The sequence below is a fragment of the Pan troglodytes genome, chromosome X, assembly GCF_028858775.2.
Source record: "Pan troglodytes isolate AG18354 chromosome X, NHGRI_mPanTro3-v2.0_pri, whole genome shotgun sequence".
In the NCBI taxonomy this organism is placed as follows: Eukaryota; Metazoa; Chordata; class Mammalia; order Primates; family Hominidae; genus Pan; species Pan troglodytes.
The window spans coordinates 121,923,577-121,939,530 of NC_072421.2; the positions used below are offsets into that span (position 1 = coordinate 121,923,577).

The 15,954-nt window shown below is 40.8% G+C and overlaps 1 protein-coding gene across 8 annotated transcripts in view; it reads right to left on the minus strand.

Annotated features, from left to right (window-relative positions):
- TENM1 (teneurin transmembrane protein 1) overlaps nt 1-15,954 on the minus strand; it is an 824,537-nt gene that overhangs the window by 44,124 nt on the left and 764,459 nt on the right. For all 8 annotated transcript variants that reach the window (XM_016942761.3, XM_016942759.3, XM_063804361.1 and 5 more), the window contains 2 exons: nt 2,270-2,636; nt 309-819 (listed from right to left, as the gene is read on the minus strand). In XM_016942761.3, the coding sequence (XP_016798250.1) occupies nt 309-819; nt 2,270-2,636 (878 nt within the window). The remainder of the gene's footprint in view (nt 1-308; nt 820-2,269; nt 2,637-15,954) is intronic.

The window sequence follows — 15,954 nt, forward strand, 5'->3', positions numbered from 1 at the left end:
CCCAGGGATGTTGTAAATTTCTTGAGTACTTGTACTTCTACCTCATTCCTGTCTCCTGCAGTGCCACACTTGAGTCTTCCTTGATGCAGTCTAAGTTTTTATTATTGTGCTCTGCAAACTGCTCTGGAAAAATGGGTCTGAACTGTAGGAATTAGGTAAAATTTTCTCCTTGACTTTTCATTTCTTAAAATGGTGGTTGTTAGGAGAAAACAGCATGCAACACTCAGCAATTACTAAGGCATTTTCCCAGTATAATACAATTTCAAATAAAAACCTAACAAAGCCCATGTCAAGAATTAGAAACTTACTCATAAACGGTTGTCCATCCATTTTCGTTACTTTTGGTAGCCAGAAGCCCTGTGTTTCCTGGATAGGTCATTAAGGCCAGATTATAGCCTTGGGCTGACACTCTTTTCAGGACTCCATTGCTGCTTATAGTCAGCCAGTATACTTGTCCGCCAGGCACCACAAGCCATAGCGGCATTCCGCCTGCATCACGGCGAATGTGCACTGAATTGCCATTGCTGCTGGTAATTGCGCCCAAGTCACCTTCAGAATTGTAGGTGAAGTTATAAACATAGTCCCTTGTTATCAAGTTCAGGGTGTGTAGGTGGGTTCCATTTACAGTGAACTGGTACAGTTCCTGATCAGCGGGTGAAGCAATCTCATAAATGTTCATGTCATTCAGGTGGGCTTGGTTCCTGCTGATGGTACGAATTCGAACATTTCCGAGGTCTGCCACATAGAGGGTACCATCAGGCGACACTGCTAAGGAGGAAGGGGCTTTCATCTTTGCATCTTTGGCATAGCCACCATCACCTGTGGGAGAAAGACTTGATTTTAACAATTGGCATCATAAGCATTTACATGAACATACCACAGACATAAAGCTCTGTGCATCAAGAATCATTTTAAAGGAAACAATCAGTGAACCAACATTCTCTGTATTCCCTCTCTGAAAAATATGAAGCCTATTATTCAAAAGATTGTAATTCTTGAGTCAGTACCACTGCAGATGAACAGTAAGATCTAATTATCTCAGTTACACCAATTTTGTGAAATCCTCAATCCTGCTGTTCAGAATCTATTGTATTATAAGAAACAAGAACTGCAAATAATGATAGCCACACAAAATTTGGCTGGAAATCTGAGAGTTATGCCTGTCAATGCTTTCAGGATCTGTTTCAGGACTTTCCAATCCTACTGTGCCTAGATGCCCTTTCTTCTGTTAATTCCCACTGTCACACTGTCAAAGTACACTAAGTCTATAAGTACAACAATGATTCAGAACATCAAATTTGATACCTGGAATAAACATTAGATTTGCTTTGACCGAAAGATACAAATTAGCAAAATATCTATAAAACTAATTGTCGAAGAAAACATTGGAAATATTGATCAAAAGTCATATTGACCAAATTGCTCACTCCTGACTCCTCTGGCCTAAGGAAAGGCAAAGGTTAAGAGAACCATTTGGGCCTGGATGAACAGTTTAATAGCACTGCGTGTAGTATGGAGGGATTTCCACATCCCAGCAATAATTGTATCTGTTGACATTAAGAGGACCGTTTGCCATCTGAGATATCCACTACATGTTTTGGGGAGAAGGCTCTTTTTTTTTTTTTTTTCCAATTTCGATTAGAAGAAAACTTCACTATGGGTTATTGAGAAAGTCTTAGCTTTTTAAAAAGCAATGTATCTAGCAGACCAATGTCCTGAGAACTCTCCATTGCCAGATTTAATTTTGCTCATCTATCCCAAAGACAGTCTGTTCTTAGTCCCTTTGAGTCTCAAATAGCACATGCTTTTAATCTGAAAACCAACCACTTACGGGGAAGTAATTTTTTCCTCAGCTAAACCAGTAAATGTGGGTTTTACCTAGTTTTCCTTTCTCTAAAGTACAAATATTTAATAATATCATGATCTTTCATTTGTATAGTGGTCTCAACTTTTTAAGAGTCTAAACATTTTTATTACACTAGTTTATCCTCAGAATAGCAAGGTGATATAACTGAGACAATGCCATCTTTATTAAACAAATGAAGCAAATGAGTCATGAAGAGATCTTGCAGCTTTGCTAGGGTCACTCAGTGAGTTAGTTGTGAGAACAAGTAGGTGATCTGACTCCTAATCCATTGCTTTCTCCACTAGCTCATACCAATGTTTGCAAGTAACACTTTGCTTTTCCTTTTCCTTTTGACTTTACTGGGGCACGTTTTTCTTTTCAAAACAGAGAGGGGGAGCTGATGAATTGCTAAAAGGGTCATACCTGAAAAACAGTCACAGTTTGGATCAATTTTGCAGTCACAGTCAGTGGGGGCACCAGCGATGATGGAGATCTCCCCATTGGTGGTTACTTGCTGAATGCGGTTTACTTTCCTCTCGTCTGTTTCAGCTATGAAGAGCAGCCCGCTGTGGGAGACACTGATGGCCCTCGCTGACTCTAGAGTGGAATGAATTGCTACCTTGCTGACCAGGAAATGATCGATGCCTGGCACCTGGCAGTGAATGGGGCGTCCTGCGATGATCCGCACACGCCTGTTCTCAGAAATTTGCAGCACAATGTTGTTATCCAAGACATACAATGAATTGTCCATAGGATTTACTGCAAGGTCTGTTGGCCACTCTAATCGCACCTGTGAAACGAACAGAACACATACCATTAGGTTACCATGTCTTTCCATGGACAGTTTTAACTTGAAAAAAGAAAAAAAAATTGGTGTATTGTTTCCCCCGTCTTATGAATTTTAGCAACATTGGTGATGTCTCGGAAAGTGGAGGGCAGGGGGAGGATGGTTAATCACATGTTCTGGTAAACGTACTTATCATTTATGCCATTTACAATATAATGTAATTTTTTCCAATAATTTCAGAAGGATCATTTAGAGTAGAGGTTTTCAAAGTGTGTTCTCTGGATCAGCAGCAACAGTATTATCTGGGAACTTGTGAGAAATGCAAATTCTCAGGTACCACCCTAGATCTATTGAATCAGAAACCCTGGAGGTGGGGACCCAAACATCTGTGTTTTGCCAAGGTGATTCTGAGGATCATTGCTGTAGGAATTCCGGTAGCTATGATACTCAAATCTCTCTCACTGTCCTGTAGATGTATAGGAGAGCAAAGTCATACAGGTTTCTGGGTGACAGAATGCCAGAGAAGCCAGATTTTACTCAATGAGCAACCTTTTGCAACAGGACCTGCTATTAGCATAGACCTAGCATCCACTTTGTGGAACACTCAGGTACAGTTCGTCAGCTGTTGATTTAGAATCCTGGGGTGTAGCACACTGCTTACTTAGCTTGACCTGGTTCACTCCATAGGTTCCCCTTTTTAGCAAAGAAACAGGTTGTTTTTTTCTTTCACTGAGTATTCGCTGAGTACCTTTCTCTGGGTTAAGCCTTGTGCTAAGCTTTGGGGGCTCAAAAATGACTACGACACGGCCTCTGTCCTCAAATGATTTGTGGTATAGTAGAGCCCTCAGAGGAACCATTAGACAATTACTCTCCATGTTATGAAAAGAAGGCAACAGAGGGGATAAGATAGCACTTCACCTGGACTAGGAGTCAGGAGGCAAGATATTCCCAGAGCAGGTGGTACCTAAGTAAGGTCTGAAATGAACAGTAGGAGAAGAATTGGGTGGAAGTTGAGGGGGGAGGGGCATCAGAGTTGAGGAAAATCTGGGTACTGGGAAAAGCATGGGTGAAAGTCCAGAGGTTAAAGACAGCGTGGCCCATCCAGGTTACTAAAACTAATTCAGTAAGACTAATAATAGGCTGGGTGTGAGGGAGACCTGAGGGATGAGGCCAGGTGTTATGGACTAAATTGTGTCCTCCCCAACTTCATATGTTGAAGCCCTAACCCCCAGTGTGACTGTATTTGTAGACAGGGCCTTCAAAGAGGTAGTTTAGATTACATGAGATCATAAGGGTGGGGATCTAATCCAACAGGACTGATGTCTCTCCAATAAGAGGAAGAGATACCAGGAATGCTTACGCACAGAGGGATGACTATATGAGGACACAGCTAGAAAGCAGCCACCTGCAAGCCAAAGAGAGACACCTCAGAAGAAACTAAACTCACCAACACCTTGATCTTAGATTTCTAGCCTCCAGAAGTATGAGAAAATACATTTCTGTTGTTTAAGCCATTCAGTCTATAGTATTTTGTATGGCTGCCCTAGCAGACTAATATATCAGGTGCTCTGGTTTGAATGTGTCCCCCAAATATCATGTGTTGGAAACTTAATCCTCAAATTCATATGTTGATGGCATTTGGAGGTGGGGCCATATCCATCACCTCAAGCATTTATCATTTCTTTGTGTTAAGAACGTTTAAAATCCACTCTTGCAGCTATTTGAAAATATATAACAAGTTGTTGTTTATTATAGTCACTCTATAATGCTCTAGAACACTAGAACTTAGTCTTCCTACTTAGTGGTATTTTTATATCCATTAAGCAACCTCTGGCTATCCCTGTCCACCTTCCCAACCTCTAGTAACCACTATTCTACTTTCTGCTTTTATGAGGTCAACCTTTTTAGCTTCCATATATGAGTGAGAACATGGGGTATTTATCTTTCTGTGCCTGGCTTATTTCACTTAACGTAGTGTCTGATATGGTTTGGATCTGTGTTCCTGCCCAAATATCATGTTCAATTGTAATCCCCAGTGTTGGAAGTGGGTCCTGGTGGAAAGTGACTGGATCATGGGGGTGAAGTTCTTATGACTGATTTAGTACTGTCCCCCCTCGGTACTGTATAGTGAGTTCTCATGAGACGGGGTTGTTTAAAAGTGTGTAGCACCTTCCCCTTCTCTCTCTCTTCCTCCTGCTCTGGCCATGTGAGGTGCCAGCTCCCCTTCACCTTGGCTATGATTGTAAGTTTCCTGAGGCCTCCCTAGAAGCCAAGCAGATGCCAGAATCATGCTTCTTGTACAGCCTGTGAAACCGTGAGCCAATGAAACCTCTTTTCTTTATAAATTACCCAGTCTCAGGTATTTCTTTATAGCAGTATAAGAATGGATTAATACGGTGTCCTCCAAGCTCATTTATGTTGCCACAAATGACAGAATTTTGTTCTTTTTTGTTGCTAAGTAGTACTCCACAGTGTATATGTACCACATTTTCTTTATCCATTCATCTGTCGATAGACACTTAGGTTGAGTTCATGTCTTAGCTGTTGCAAATAGTGCAGCTATCTCTTTGACATACTGATTTCCTTTACTTTTCTGAATCATAACAGTTCTATTTTTAATTTTTTGAGGAAACTCCATATTGTTTTCCATAATGGCTGTACTAATTTACATTTTCCTTTCTCTGCAACTCACCAGCTTTTTTTTTTTGTCATTCTGATAACAGCCATTCCAACTGGGGTGAGATGATATCTCATTGTGGTTTTGATTTGCATTTCTCTGTTTGAAAGATAATTAGGATTAGATAAGGTCATAAGGGTGGGGTCCCCATGATGGGACTGGTGGCTTTATAAGAAGAGGAAGACAGACTCGAGCTGGCATGTTTTTGTCCTCTTGCCATATGATGCCATTCCACCATGTTATGATGCAGCAAAAATGCCCTCACCAGCTGCCAGTGCCATGCTCTTGGACTTCCCAGCCTTCAGAACCAAGAGCTAAATAAATGTTTTTCTTCATAAATTACCCAGTCTGTGATATTCTGTTATAGCAACAAAAAACAGACTAAAACATTGGGTAATAGAGGGAAGCACATGTCCAGTTTTGTTTTGATGGCTGTGGGAAGCCACTGAAGGGCTTTAAGTAGGGGTGTGAGATAGTCATATTTGGGTTCTAGACAGATCATCCTGGCTGCTGTCCAGACCATATTAGAGAAGGAGGCGAGATAGGAGGGAGGCAGGCATTTAGGGGGCTCCTGCACGGGCCCAAGTTAGGGATTATGGTGCCTGAACTGGGATGGCAACAATGGGTATGGAGAAAAGCAGATGGATTTGAGACATGTTAAAGAGTTGGAAGCAAAAGGACTGGTGTGTGTGTGTGTGTGTGTGTGTGTGTGTGTGTGTTTGGTGTGCCTTGTGCCAAGAGATGTGCTAGGCACTGGAGACATGCAGGCTAGCCAAACATGGCTTCACCTTAGTTCCTTTCTAGACACAGGAGTTGATTCAATGCCTACCCTGACATCTCCTTGACAGTAACTATTTATCCCTGGGTGTTTCTCAGGGAACTGTGTTCCACACCCTTCCCCACCCTACCACTCACTTGTTCTCTATTTCTTTTCTTTTAGGCTAAAGGCAGAAAAAAAGTCCCATTCATGGCCAAAATAGTAACAGTAATGTAGCCACTTTTCTTTTTTGCTTTGAGTGAAAGCCCACAGAAGGCTTTGTTTTTCTTGTGGAATCTGAAAGTCTGAAAACAAGGTATGAGCTGTCATTGCATTCTGCGGCCTACTACTTCCCCAGCTCAAAGAGGCTTACAAGCAATCAGTAATGAAGTGGATAAAGGTCAATTTGAGATAAGGCCTTTCTTCTAATTGTGTCTCATTAGGGAGGGCAACTGGTGATGTTGTGAAGAGGACAAAGGTTGTCTTTGACCTCCTCTACTGCACCATGTGGGGCTCTTTGCCCATGTCTGAGTCTCTCCCATACATCCAGCAGCCTCATTCTGTTTCTATGTTTCTGTGTGCCTTCCACCTCTATCCACATAGACTGGCCTTCTCTGGTCAGTACCAGATGCTTCTGTGCAGCTAGGAATTTGAGTGCTAATGGGGTATAAAGCTGAGCTTGTGTTATGCATGTTCTACAGAGCCTTTCAGACTGAGGCCATCGGATAAACATTAAACACCAGCCTTAACAGCTCCCAGAGCAGTTTGCGGTGATGTGTTCCTCAGCACGTCTGTCTGAGGCCTTTGCATGTCAGTGCCCTGCCACTGAGAGGGAGAGTGAACGCCTGCTGCTTTGGAGGGCGCTGACTCCTCCACTGTGTGCCCCTGCCTTGGACCTCTATACACTATCATGCTTGTCCAGAAGCTGTCTGTGTGCACTGGTCCTACGGAGCATAGTCCCCCAGGAAATTAGCTGGGGCTGGCTGAGGAAGAGGAAATGAATTCATTTCCGTACAACACTCCCATTTTGATTGAGTCTCAAGTCAGTGACCCAGAAAAAACAAACCTGGCAGAAATGACGTTCTAATTATCCCCACTCTGGGAGCCGAGGCCAGGGCAGAGGCTGGGGACAGCACACACCTGGCAGAAGCCAGAGAAGAAGCATGTTTCAGATTCTGTTTTTAGCCATCAAGGCTGCCTCTGAGATAAAGGCTGGTAGTTGGGAAATAAGCTGTTAAATTCTCCAACTCACCCAACCAGATTTAAACCAATACGATTGGTGTCATGTTTATTATATTTAATTTTGCCTCAAAAATACACCAGCTATTTTGTCTGTTTGTTTTCTTTTCCATGGAATAAGTCACCCTCCGGCATCTTCCTGTGACTAAAGTGTCCTTTGTGCTTCTGAGCCATTTTCTATACAAACTACTCAGATTCCCTTTAATTCCCATTTGATTTGGCCGGGCAGCTTGTCTATGCAATCTCCACAGATGAAAGATGTGTGGCTACTTAGTAGTTGAGAGTCTGCCTTTTCAGAAGCTGGACCTCTTCACCTCTCGTAGCTTGTCAGTTCCTTTTATGTCCTTCTCATGTTAAATACTCCTATTGCCAGGTAAGTTTTCAAGGAACTGGTGCCTTATGCTCACACAACAGAAATACTGTATTTACTACCAAGACATTTTCATAACATACAGCTTAATATAAGGAATGGAGTCTTTGAGCTGATTCTGACAGTTAGAATTAGTATCTACTAGTTGCAGAGAGACCCTAGAATTATATGATACTAAGGTGGGGCTAAGGTTGGCCCCCAATTGCTGCTACCATTTGTCCAAATGATTTCTTGGGGTAAATAAACACTTCTTTTTTGGGGGGGTGGGAACAGAGATTGAAGAGCAGCAGCAAAGCTCTGTAAACTCTGCCTAGTGACCCAACCTACAGGCAAACTATTTGGCCTCATTTGTGGTGGTTGCCACACCTTGTAAAAATACATTAATTTGTTTGAAATGTCAAAATGCATTTAAGCTAAACTAGCATTAAAGGTCACTTGTGTAGCCGCCAGCTGGTGGAATGTGCCTATCTCCCAACAACCTTCCCTGAGAAATAACCCTGAGCATAAAGGAGCTCTTGGTCAGGATGTCAACCTTTGACAGCATTACGTCTTCCTCTGCTAATTGAAAACTTGCCTTGAAGGGAGTTGACTCTCAGGTCAACCAGTCCCATGATTGGTTTAGAGATCCAGCTAATTTTGACCTAAGTAGCAATTTATAAAGCAGCAGAATCCTATACGGAGAAATTCATGTTTAAAAGCAATATCTAAATATAATCCCTTGGTTAGACTAAACTGGAAAATGTCTAAATTATGTATAAGCCTAATCCCATACTGTATGCTCAAACCACCATTTGTATACTTGGGCTCCCTCTAACAGTTTGAGTCCTGGTTCCCACCCTTATTAGTATGTAACCCTTGGCAAATGAGGTATATTCTACGAGTCTCTGGTTTCCTCATCTGTAACAAAACAAGGAGGCTAGTGATAGTATATCTACTTGTAAAGTTATTGTGTGGATTAAATGAGATAATGGTGTAAGTTGCTTAGCCCAGTGCCTGGCACATAGTAAGGGATAGCAAGTGGTATTAATAGTAATAACAGTTTTATAGTCATAGACCTTTAGAGCTAGGAGGAACCTGGCCCAGTTACCATTCAATGTAGCTCCTTTTCAACTGTGTTTCCCAGACTTCAATTGTCCCTGTGCCACCTTTATGAGTTTTGCCTCACCCCTACATCACCTGCACTATTATTGACTTAATATTTTGCTTTAAATTGACTTCTAAAATGTGAATAGGTGCTGCCCCTTCCTTTGAACTGTTACGTAATCAATAACAGATGAAATTACAGGCCCAGTCATCTGAGCCATTAATAGAAGTGACTACTGTTTACTGAATGCCTGCTGGGTGTCAGGTACTTCATATGGTTTACCACTTGATATAAAAATTACCTGAGAAAAACTATTAACATCTCCACTTTCAGATATGTGCTTTTAGCCCCTATGCCATCTGATTCGTCATTCCCAAGACTGGACATGTTTCTTCACTCTTGTCTCACCAAATCTGGCCTCCCCTTATCCCCTTTTGAATCAACCTAAAGGTTTCTCTCTTTGGCTGTGAAGGTCAAGACTTTTTATGAGTTGAGTGATTTATCTTTTTCTTTGTCATCTATTATCTTTCAGTTCAATGCTTTATGAGTTTTGACCACGTGCCAGGCACTATGTTATAAAGGTAAACAAACAGATTTCTGCTCTTGATTACTTCAAGGCAGATACAGAAATAGATAATTTAACATAATGTGGTTAAGTGTCATGAGTACCATGATAGATGTATGCCCAGAATGACATGGAAACACAATGGAGGGAGTTTGGGGCAAGATTCCTAGAAGAGAAATGTAAACTTAATTTTGAAGGATGAAGCAAAGGTATTGAGAAAAAGCAAGGTGGGAAGGGTGATCTTGGCAGAGGGAAAAGAATGAACAAAAGTACAGAAGCATGAAATCATATGAGAGTGAAGGAACTAACTGCTGTCTGGGATTTCTTAGGCATAAAATAAGGTAGGTGGTAGTGGTGAATGAGTTCTAAATGTTTGCTAGGACTAGGTCCAGGTTCCTCCACTGAGGCTCTGTTGTCAGGTGGTGCCAGTCCTGTGCATTGTAGGATGTTTAGCAGCATCCCTGACTTTTACACATTAGGTGCCAGTAGCACCTGACCCCCAGTTGTGGCAACTGAAAATACCTCCAGACATTGCAAAATGTCCCTTGAGGGGCAAAAATGTTTCTTGCTGAGAATCACCGGATTAAGTCATGGAGAGTGGTATATGCTGATAGCTTTAGACTTAAACTGTGTGTGTTGAGGAGTCTCCACTTTAAAGTGGAGAGCTGACATGATCAGATTAGTATTTTAGAAAGATTACTTAGGCTGCATTTTGGGGGACAGGCTGGAAGGAGACCAGACTAGATGCAGGACAGCCATTCATTGGTACATTCATCCCTTAATATATCCTTTTATCCAACCATCTGACAGATATCTGGGTCCTGATCCAGATAGACATAGTCCCTGCCTTCATGGAACTTGGAGTCTGGGACACTGCTTCTCATACTTTTTTGATTTACTCATCCATTTGAGAATCTGATGAAAGCTATGTACTCTCTCCCTAGAAAAAGGCTTCAATGCACTAGAAGGAAGTAGTTAGGACCTCAGGCTCACGAGTTAAGATTTCTGGAGTTGAAAATTCCATCTGTGTCATTTGCTATCCCTGTGACCTTGGCACGAATCAGTTAACCTATCTGAGCTTCTGTTTCCTCATTTACAAATTGAATATAGTAACACTATCTTTTCAAAAATTATTATTGGAATTAGATAGGAAAAAACACATAGACCATCTAGCACAGTGCTTGGTACATTAAAAGAGCTTTGTAGAGGCTAGCTATTTTTGAAAATTATGGAACATGTGTGTATTTGTGCTGGTCCCTGTCTATTGTTCTGTTCCTTGGCTAGTTCATAAACTCTTAAGTTTAATCATATAGTCATGCTTTCAAGGTTTCTCTTGATTCTATGTCACCAGTCATTTCCTCCTTGTTTATCTATTCCATTCCTTGAGAATCTTTCTAAGCTATATGTCTTCCAAGAAATATTTGGCTGGTATTGGGATATATTATCTCATCTATATCTGTCAGCCAATTTCATGGCTAATATTTTAGCTTATTACTTGAACTCCCCACTGTTAACTGTAACAGTACTCTTGGTACAATTCCAGCTACAGAAAACGCTACCTTAATTGATTTCCTTTCTTCTGTCAATAAATGTCTATTTATCTCATGTTAGGTACCATGCTAGGCACTAAGGAGCCAACTTCAGTCAGGATAGACTAGATTCCTCCCCTCATAATGTTTATAGTCTTTTGCTGACTTCATTTCCTTCATCTTCCAGTATGTACAAGGGGTTGTTAGTGGCATAGAGCAGTAGACTATTTCTGTTCCAGTTTATTCATTTTAAGAAGTTAACATTTATGGAAGTGCTCAAAAACATATCATGACTGTTACTATATTTTACAATTGTCACCAAGTGCTAATAATTTCTTTTCCCAAAGTTCAAGTGTGCTGAAGTAACCAGTTGTTTCCCAAAAGGTCCTGCCTCCCCATTTCAACCATGACACTTCTAATCTCCCTCCTTTACTACACTGGGAGCCTTGTGGCTCATTTAAAAAATGACTCTGTTTGATTTTGATCTGTGAGTCCTCTTCAGTAGGAATTTCCAGGAAGCGTATGATTATCTCTTCTGTAGTATGCCAGCCCTGGGGAAGATACAGTGACAGGAGTGAGTGCTCTCTGCCAGGTGTTATGCCAGCTCCATGTTAGATTTTTCCGCACTTCTAAAAGCTGACAACTCCAGATTGTTAGCATCACTTTTTGTCAGTTTCCAAATGGTCTTCTCATTTCTTGACACTGATACTCTCTGAGCTTCTTCAAATGTATAAAAGAGGGAAAAAGCCATCTGGAGAGAGTTTGGTTTTTTGCACTTGGAAAGCATGATGACACCTTTAAGAGTGATGGCCTTTATTGATCTTGCTTTTAAAAAGTGGAAATTATTAGAAGATGAAATACACCAAGATTACATGGCCTTGTCAACAGGGCAAATTATTTCCCATTATCTTAGATACACACTCTTGTGTCTCTCTGCATAATGGCTGGAGAGTTTGAAGAACCTCTCAACCTTTGGTCAAATGCATTGGCATGGTCTGTTTCCATGGCTTCCCAATTAGAGTAACTGACACTTACGTTGCATTGTTCATTGCAAATGAATAGCTAGGATCAATCTAATCAAAAGTAACAATTTGGCTGATCTTGAGAATTATTCTACTGCAGAGGATATAGATTAAATTGCATCTCTCCCAATGTTCCTAAAACATGTTGGAAGTGGGGAAAACAAAGCAAAGCAAAACCAAACCAAACAAAGCAAAACTTCCAAAGTAGTCCTAGTATATTTCATCCTCTAATAATTTCCACTTTTTGCAAGCAAGATCAATAAGGGCCATCGCTCTTTTAGGCGTCATCATGTTTTCTAACTGTAGAAAACCAAGCTTTATCTAGATGGATTTTCTCTCCTATTTATAAATTTGAAGAAGCTCAGACAATATCAGGGTCAAAACAAAACGTTAAATTTGTGGTTCCTAAAATTCCTGTGGCAGAGACTGCTGGTTCTAGGCCTATTCTTATATTCACTCTTTCCTCCTGATTACACTCCCAGTTTATTTATTTATTTGTTTGTTTGTTTGTTTGTTTGAGACAGAGTCTTGCTCTGTCGCCCAGGCTGGCGTGCAGTGGCATGATCTCAGCTCACTGCAACCTCTGCCTCCCAGGTTCAAGCAATTCTACTGCCTAAGCCTCCTGAGTAGCTGGGACTACAGGTATGCACCACCACAACTAGCTATTTTTTTATTTTTATTTGTATTTGTATTTTTAGTAGAGATGGGGTTTTGCCATGTTGGCCAGACTGGTCTTGAACTCCTGACCTCAGGTGATCCACCCACCTCGGCCTCCCAAAGTGCTAGGATTACAGGCATGAGCCACCACACCCAGCCAACTCTGTTTTTGAATCTGAGTACATTGCTGTTTAGAATAGAAGACATTCCAGCCTTATTTGCAATTATCTGTAGTCAAGTGAAGTTCCAGGCAATAATATGTAAGAGGAAGTGCGGAAGCACCCACACTTACAAATAGATACTTAAAAAGGCTGCTTAAGGAGAGCTGACCCAACTGGAAGGAAGCTCTTCTTGCCCTTTCTTCCATTCTGCAATGTGGATATACCAGTGATAGTTCTAGCAGATGTCATGGACCATGAGGTGGCCTTGAAAATGGAAGTTATGTGTTAGAGTGGCTACAGAAACCTGGAACCCAGATGACACTGCGGAGCTGCCATCTCAGCCCTAAACCACACATCTAGCCTGGCTGCTCTCTTGCTTACATCACTGTCATGTTAGGGTTTTCTGTTATTCTTGGTTGAATCTAATCACAGGGAAGACAGTGCTCTGTTAGGTTTTGGTCTTGACTGGAGTTACTCACTACAACATTACATTCAAACTGGTCTAACAGATTTCTAGTTTTACACCTCTGGATGAATCACCTATGATTGGAAAATTAAATTAAACTAAATTGAAATAAATTAAGTCTGAAAGAGACTGATGCACGTAGCAAAGTCCACTAGGGCAGCCCTTTGTTAAGAGGATGACTAATTGCTTAAACCTAATGATTAACCTCAAGCATTCTTGAATACCTAGGGCTCCATCTTTGGGTACTTCAAGCTCTTCCAGCTCCATGACTCCTTCATTTAGATCCAGTACTTCTCTCTTATTCTAAAATACTTGTTTGTCTTCCTATGTTCTCTGCCAGGCCTATGAGTTTTTGACGGCAAAGATGAGAACTCTTTTATTTTTGTTTTCCTAGTATCTGGCATTAAGCTGGCAAACGTTTGTTGAATGAAAATATTAGTGCTTCATTGACAGTAATGTTTTTAGTCCATGAAAGCATTTAAAAAATTATAACATGCAAATAGGCTCTAAGAAAAACTATTTCTCATCAACATGTTTGTGTCAGTAAATCTGGGTTTCCAGAGACCCACTGAGGTTAGTGTAAATTGCCATAAATACCTCAATTTTAAGAAATGCATTTCCCACTGCCTCCATATTTTAACTTTTCTGAAGTGAAGATGTATCTTATAGTCAATGTGTATGTTTGATGGTACATTTCTCCCCATTACCCAAAGATATCGAATTGATGTTATGTCTTATAGTCCATGGTGTCTTAGAATTTAGGAAATATGGTATTTCCATTTTGGTCTGGGGAGTCTGGGAATTCCCAAGTCTCTTTCAGAAAGTCTATGAGGTCAAAACTATTTTTCAAATAATATTATGTGCATTTTGTACTTTATCATGTGTGTACAGTGGGGCTTTCCAGAGGCTACCTCAGGCTAGTGTTTCTTCAGTTTAAAAAAAATCACACTTTTATTTTCTAATAAGGTAAATATTCATAGGATAAAACCAACAAACAAATAGCTCGTTGGGGCCCCCAACAATTTTTAGAAATGCAAAGGGGTCCTGAGACCAAAATGCTTGAGAATTTTTATCCTAGAGGAAAGAAACAGTGAAAGACACCACTCTATTATATAAGGGTTTCCTTGAAGCTCATTAAGAAAAAAGCATATATTCCTCCTAAGATAGTTCCTGGGGCCATAAGTCCTGTCCAAAAGCATACTGAAGGAGTGGCTGAAAATCTTCACTTCCTCTAGAGACCCAATGCCTGATGGGTACCATAAAAGTTTGTTCTTACAGGCTGCCTCAGAACAATCAGCACGTACACACTCTCTCTGAGTCTGCTGTGTAATTGCCACTACCTCATCTTAATAACAGGCATAATTGCTCTGAGTTTCTGTCGACCCTTTCTTGCATCTCCTCTCTGGAGCCTCAATTTTGGAAATGGCACTTGTGAATACACGGAATGTTTAACCACTTCCAGTTTTCAATTTACAGTCAAAGTCATCTATCAGCAGGAGATGAAGGCCCAGTGTGAAAACTACAGAATGTCCTTCAGACTCCACAGCTAATTTGTTTGTAAATTTGATTGTTATTGTAAGGAGAACATATTGTACATGATGCTACTTACATGATGCTACTTGCCGATTTACTGTTTGTATCTCTGTTTCTCGGGTTTTATCATTACAGCTAAAGAACTGAACCCTCTCAGCCCTTCTGGGGGTGGGAAGAGGAATATGAAAATGTTACTATGTTTTTTTATTTTGAGTCTCTATTTTAATTTAATTTTACATGAATTCATTAAATATCTACTGTATATCTAGCACTGTGGGGGATACACATACAGAAGGAGAGGCAATCAGAGTACACAGTTCAAGGTAATAAGAAATCAAATTTGAGGCTGCGTGATGAGCCCATGAAGTCTGAGATAATTCAGAGTAAGGACAGGACCTCTGCTGGTCTTAACACAGTAGGAAGTGAGACTCTTGTCCTCTTGAGATCCAAGGCTTTGCTTGCATAGGAGCCAGAGACTTATAAAGAAGCCCCTGGAATCATTCTGCAATTGGTTTCTGCTGAGAAGTTGCAGAAACTTGTTTGTTGCAGGTTGTTAATATTATAGTATTGGCTTGACAGGACAGACCAAGCTTCCAATTCCCTTTGGCACCTAAAGCAATTTACAGGCCAGAAGTATGACTGCACAGCTTTTATGAAATGGTCTGATTTCATTGATCAGCCACTCTGAGATTATGTTTTCATTTCTGTAGCTACTGCTAACCCTTCTTTCTGTTATAATATTTCAGGAAGAAACTATTAAAAATTTTCACCATGGAGATGTTAAGCTATAAGTGGGCTGGGCTCTGAATGGGAAGGTAAGCATCACAACTCATGATTGTTCTACTCAAAAGTTCATTTCAAGTTATACTAGAATTCCACAGATTGTCTCTCTCATCTTAACTCTGTAATGTTTCCAAATGATAGGGACACTAATAAGAGCAGATGGCCTAATGAACATTTAGAGGGAAGATTTAACTGGTGGTATTTTCATTAGGCCTCCAGTGTGCTTCCGGGTTTTGCCCACCACTTCCCTGTGTGTAATACAAAACTGCACTCACTCAACAGATGGCCCAGCTCAAGCTTCATGCTTCTAGAACTCTGGAGATTGGCCACCTGACCACTTACCATGTGTACAGAATCATTTAGGGAAGCATGCGGGCTATAGACTTAAGCCTGAACAAAAGCAAAAAATGGTGATGAATAGTGAGTATCTGAGCTTCAATAAAAGGGGAGGCAAAATCACCCTCACGAACAGCAAATC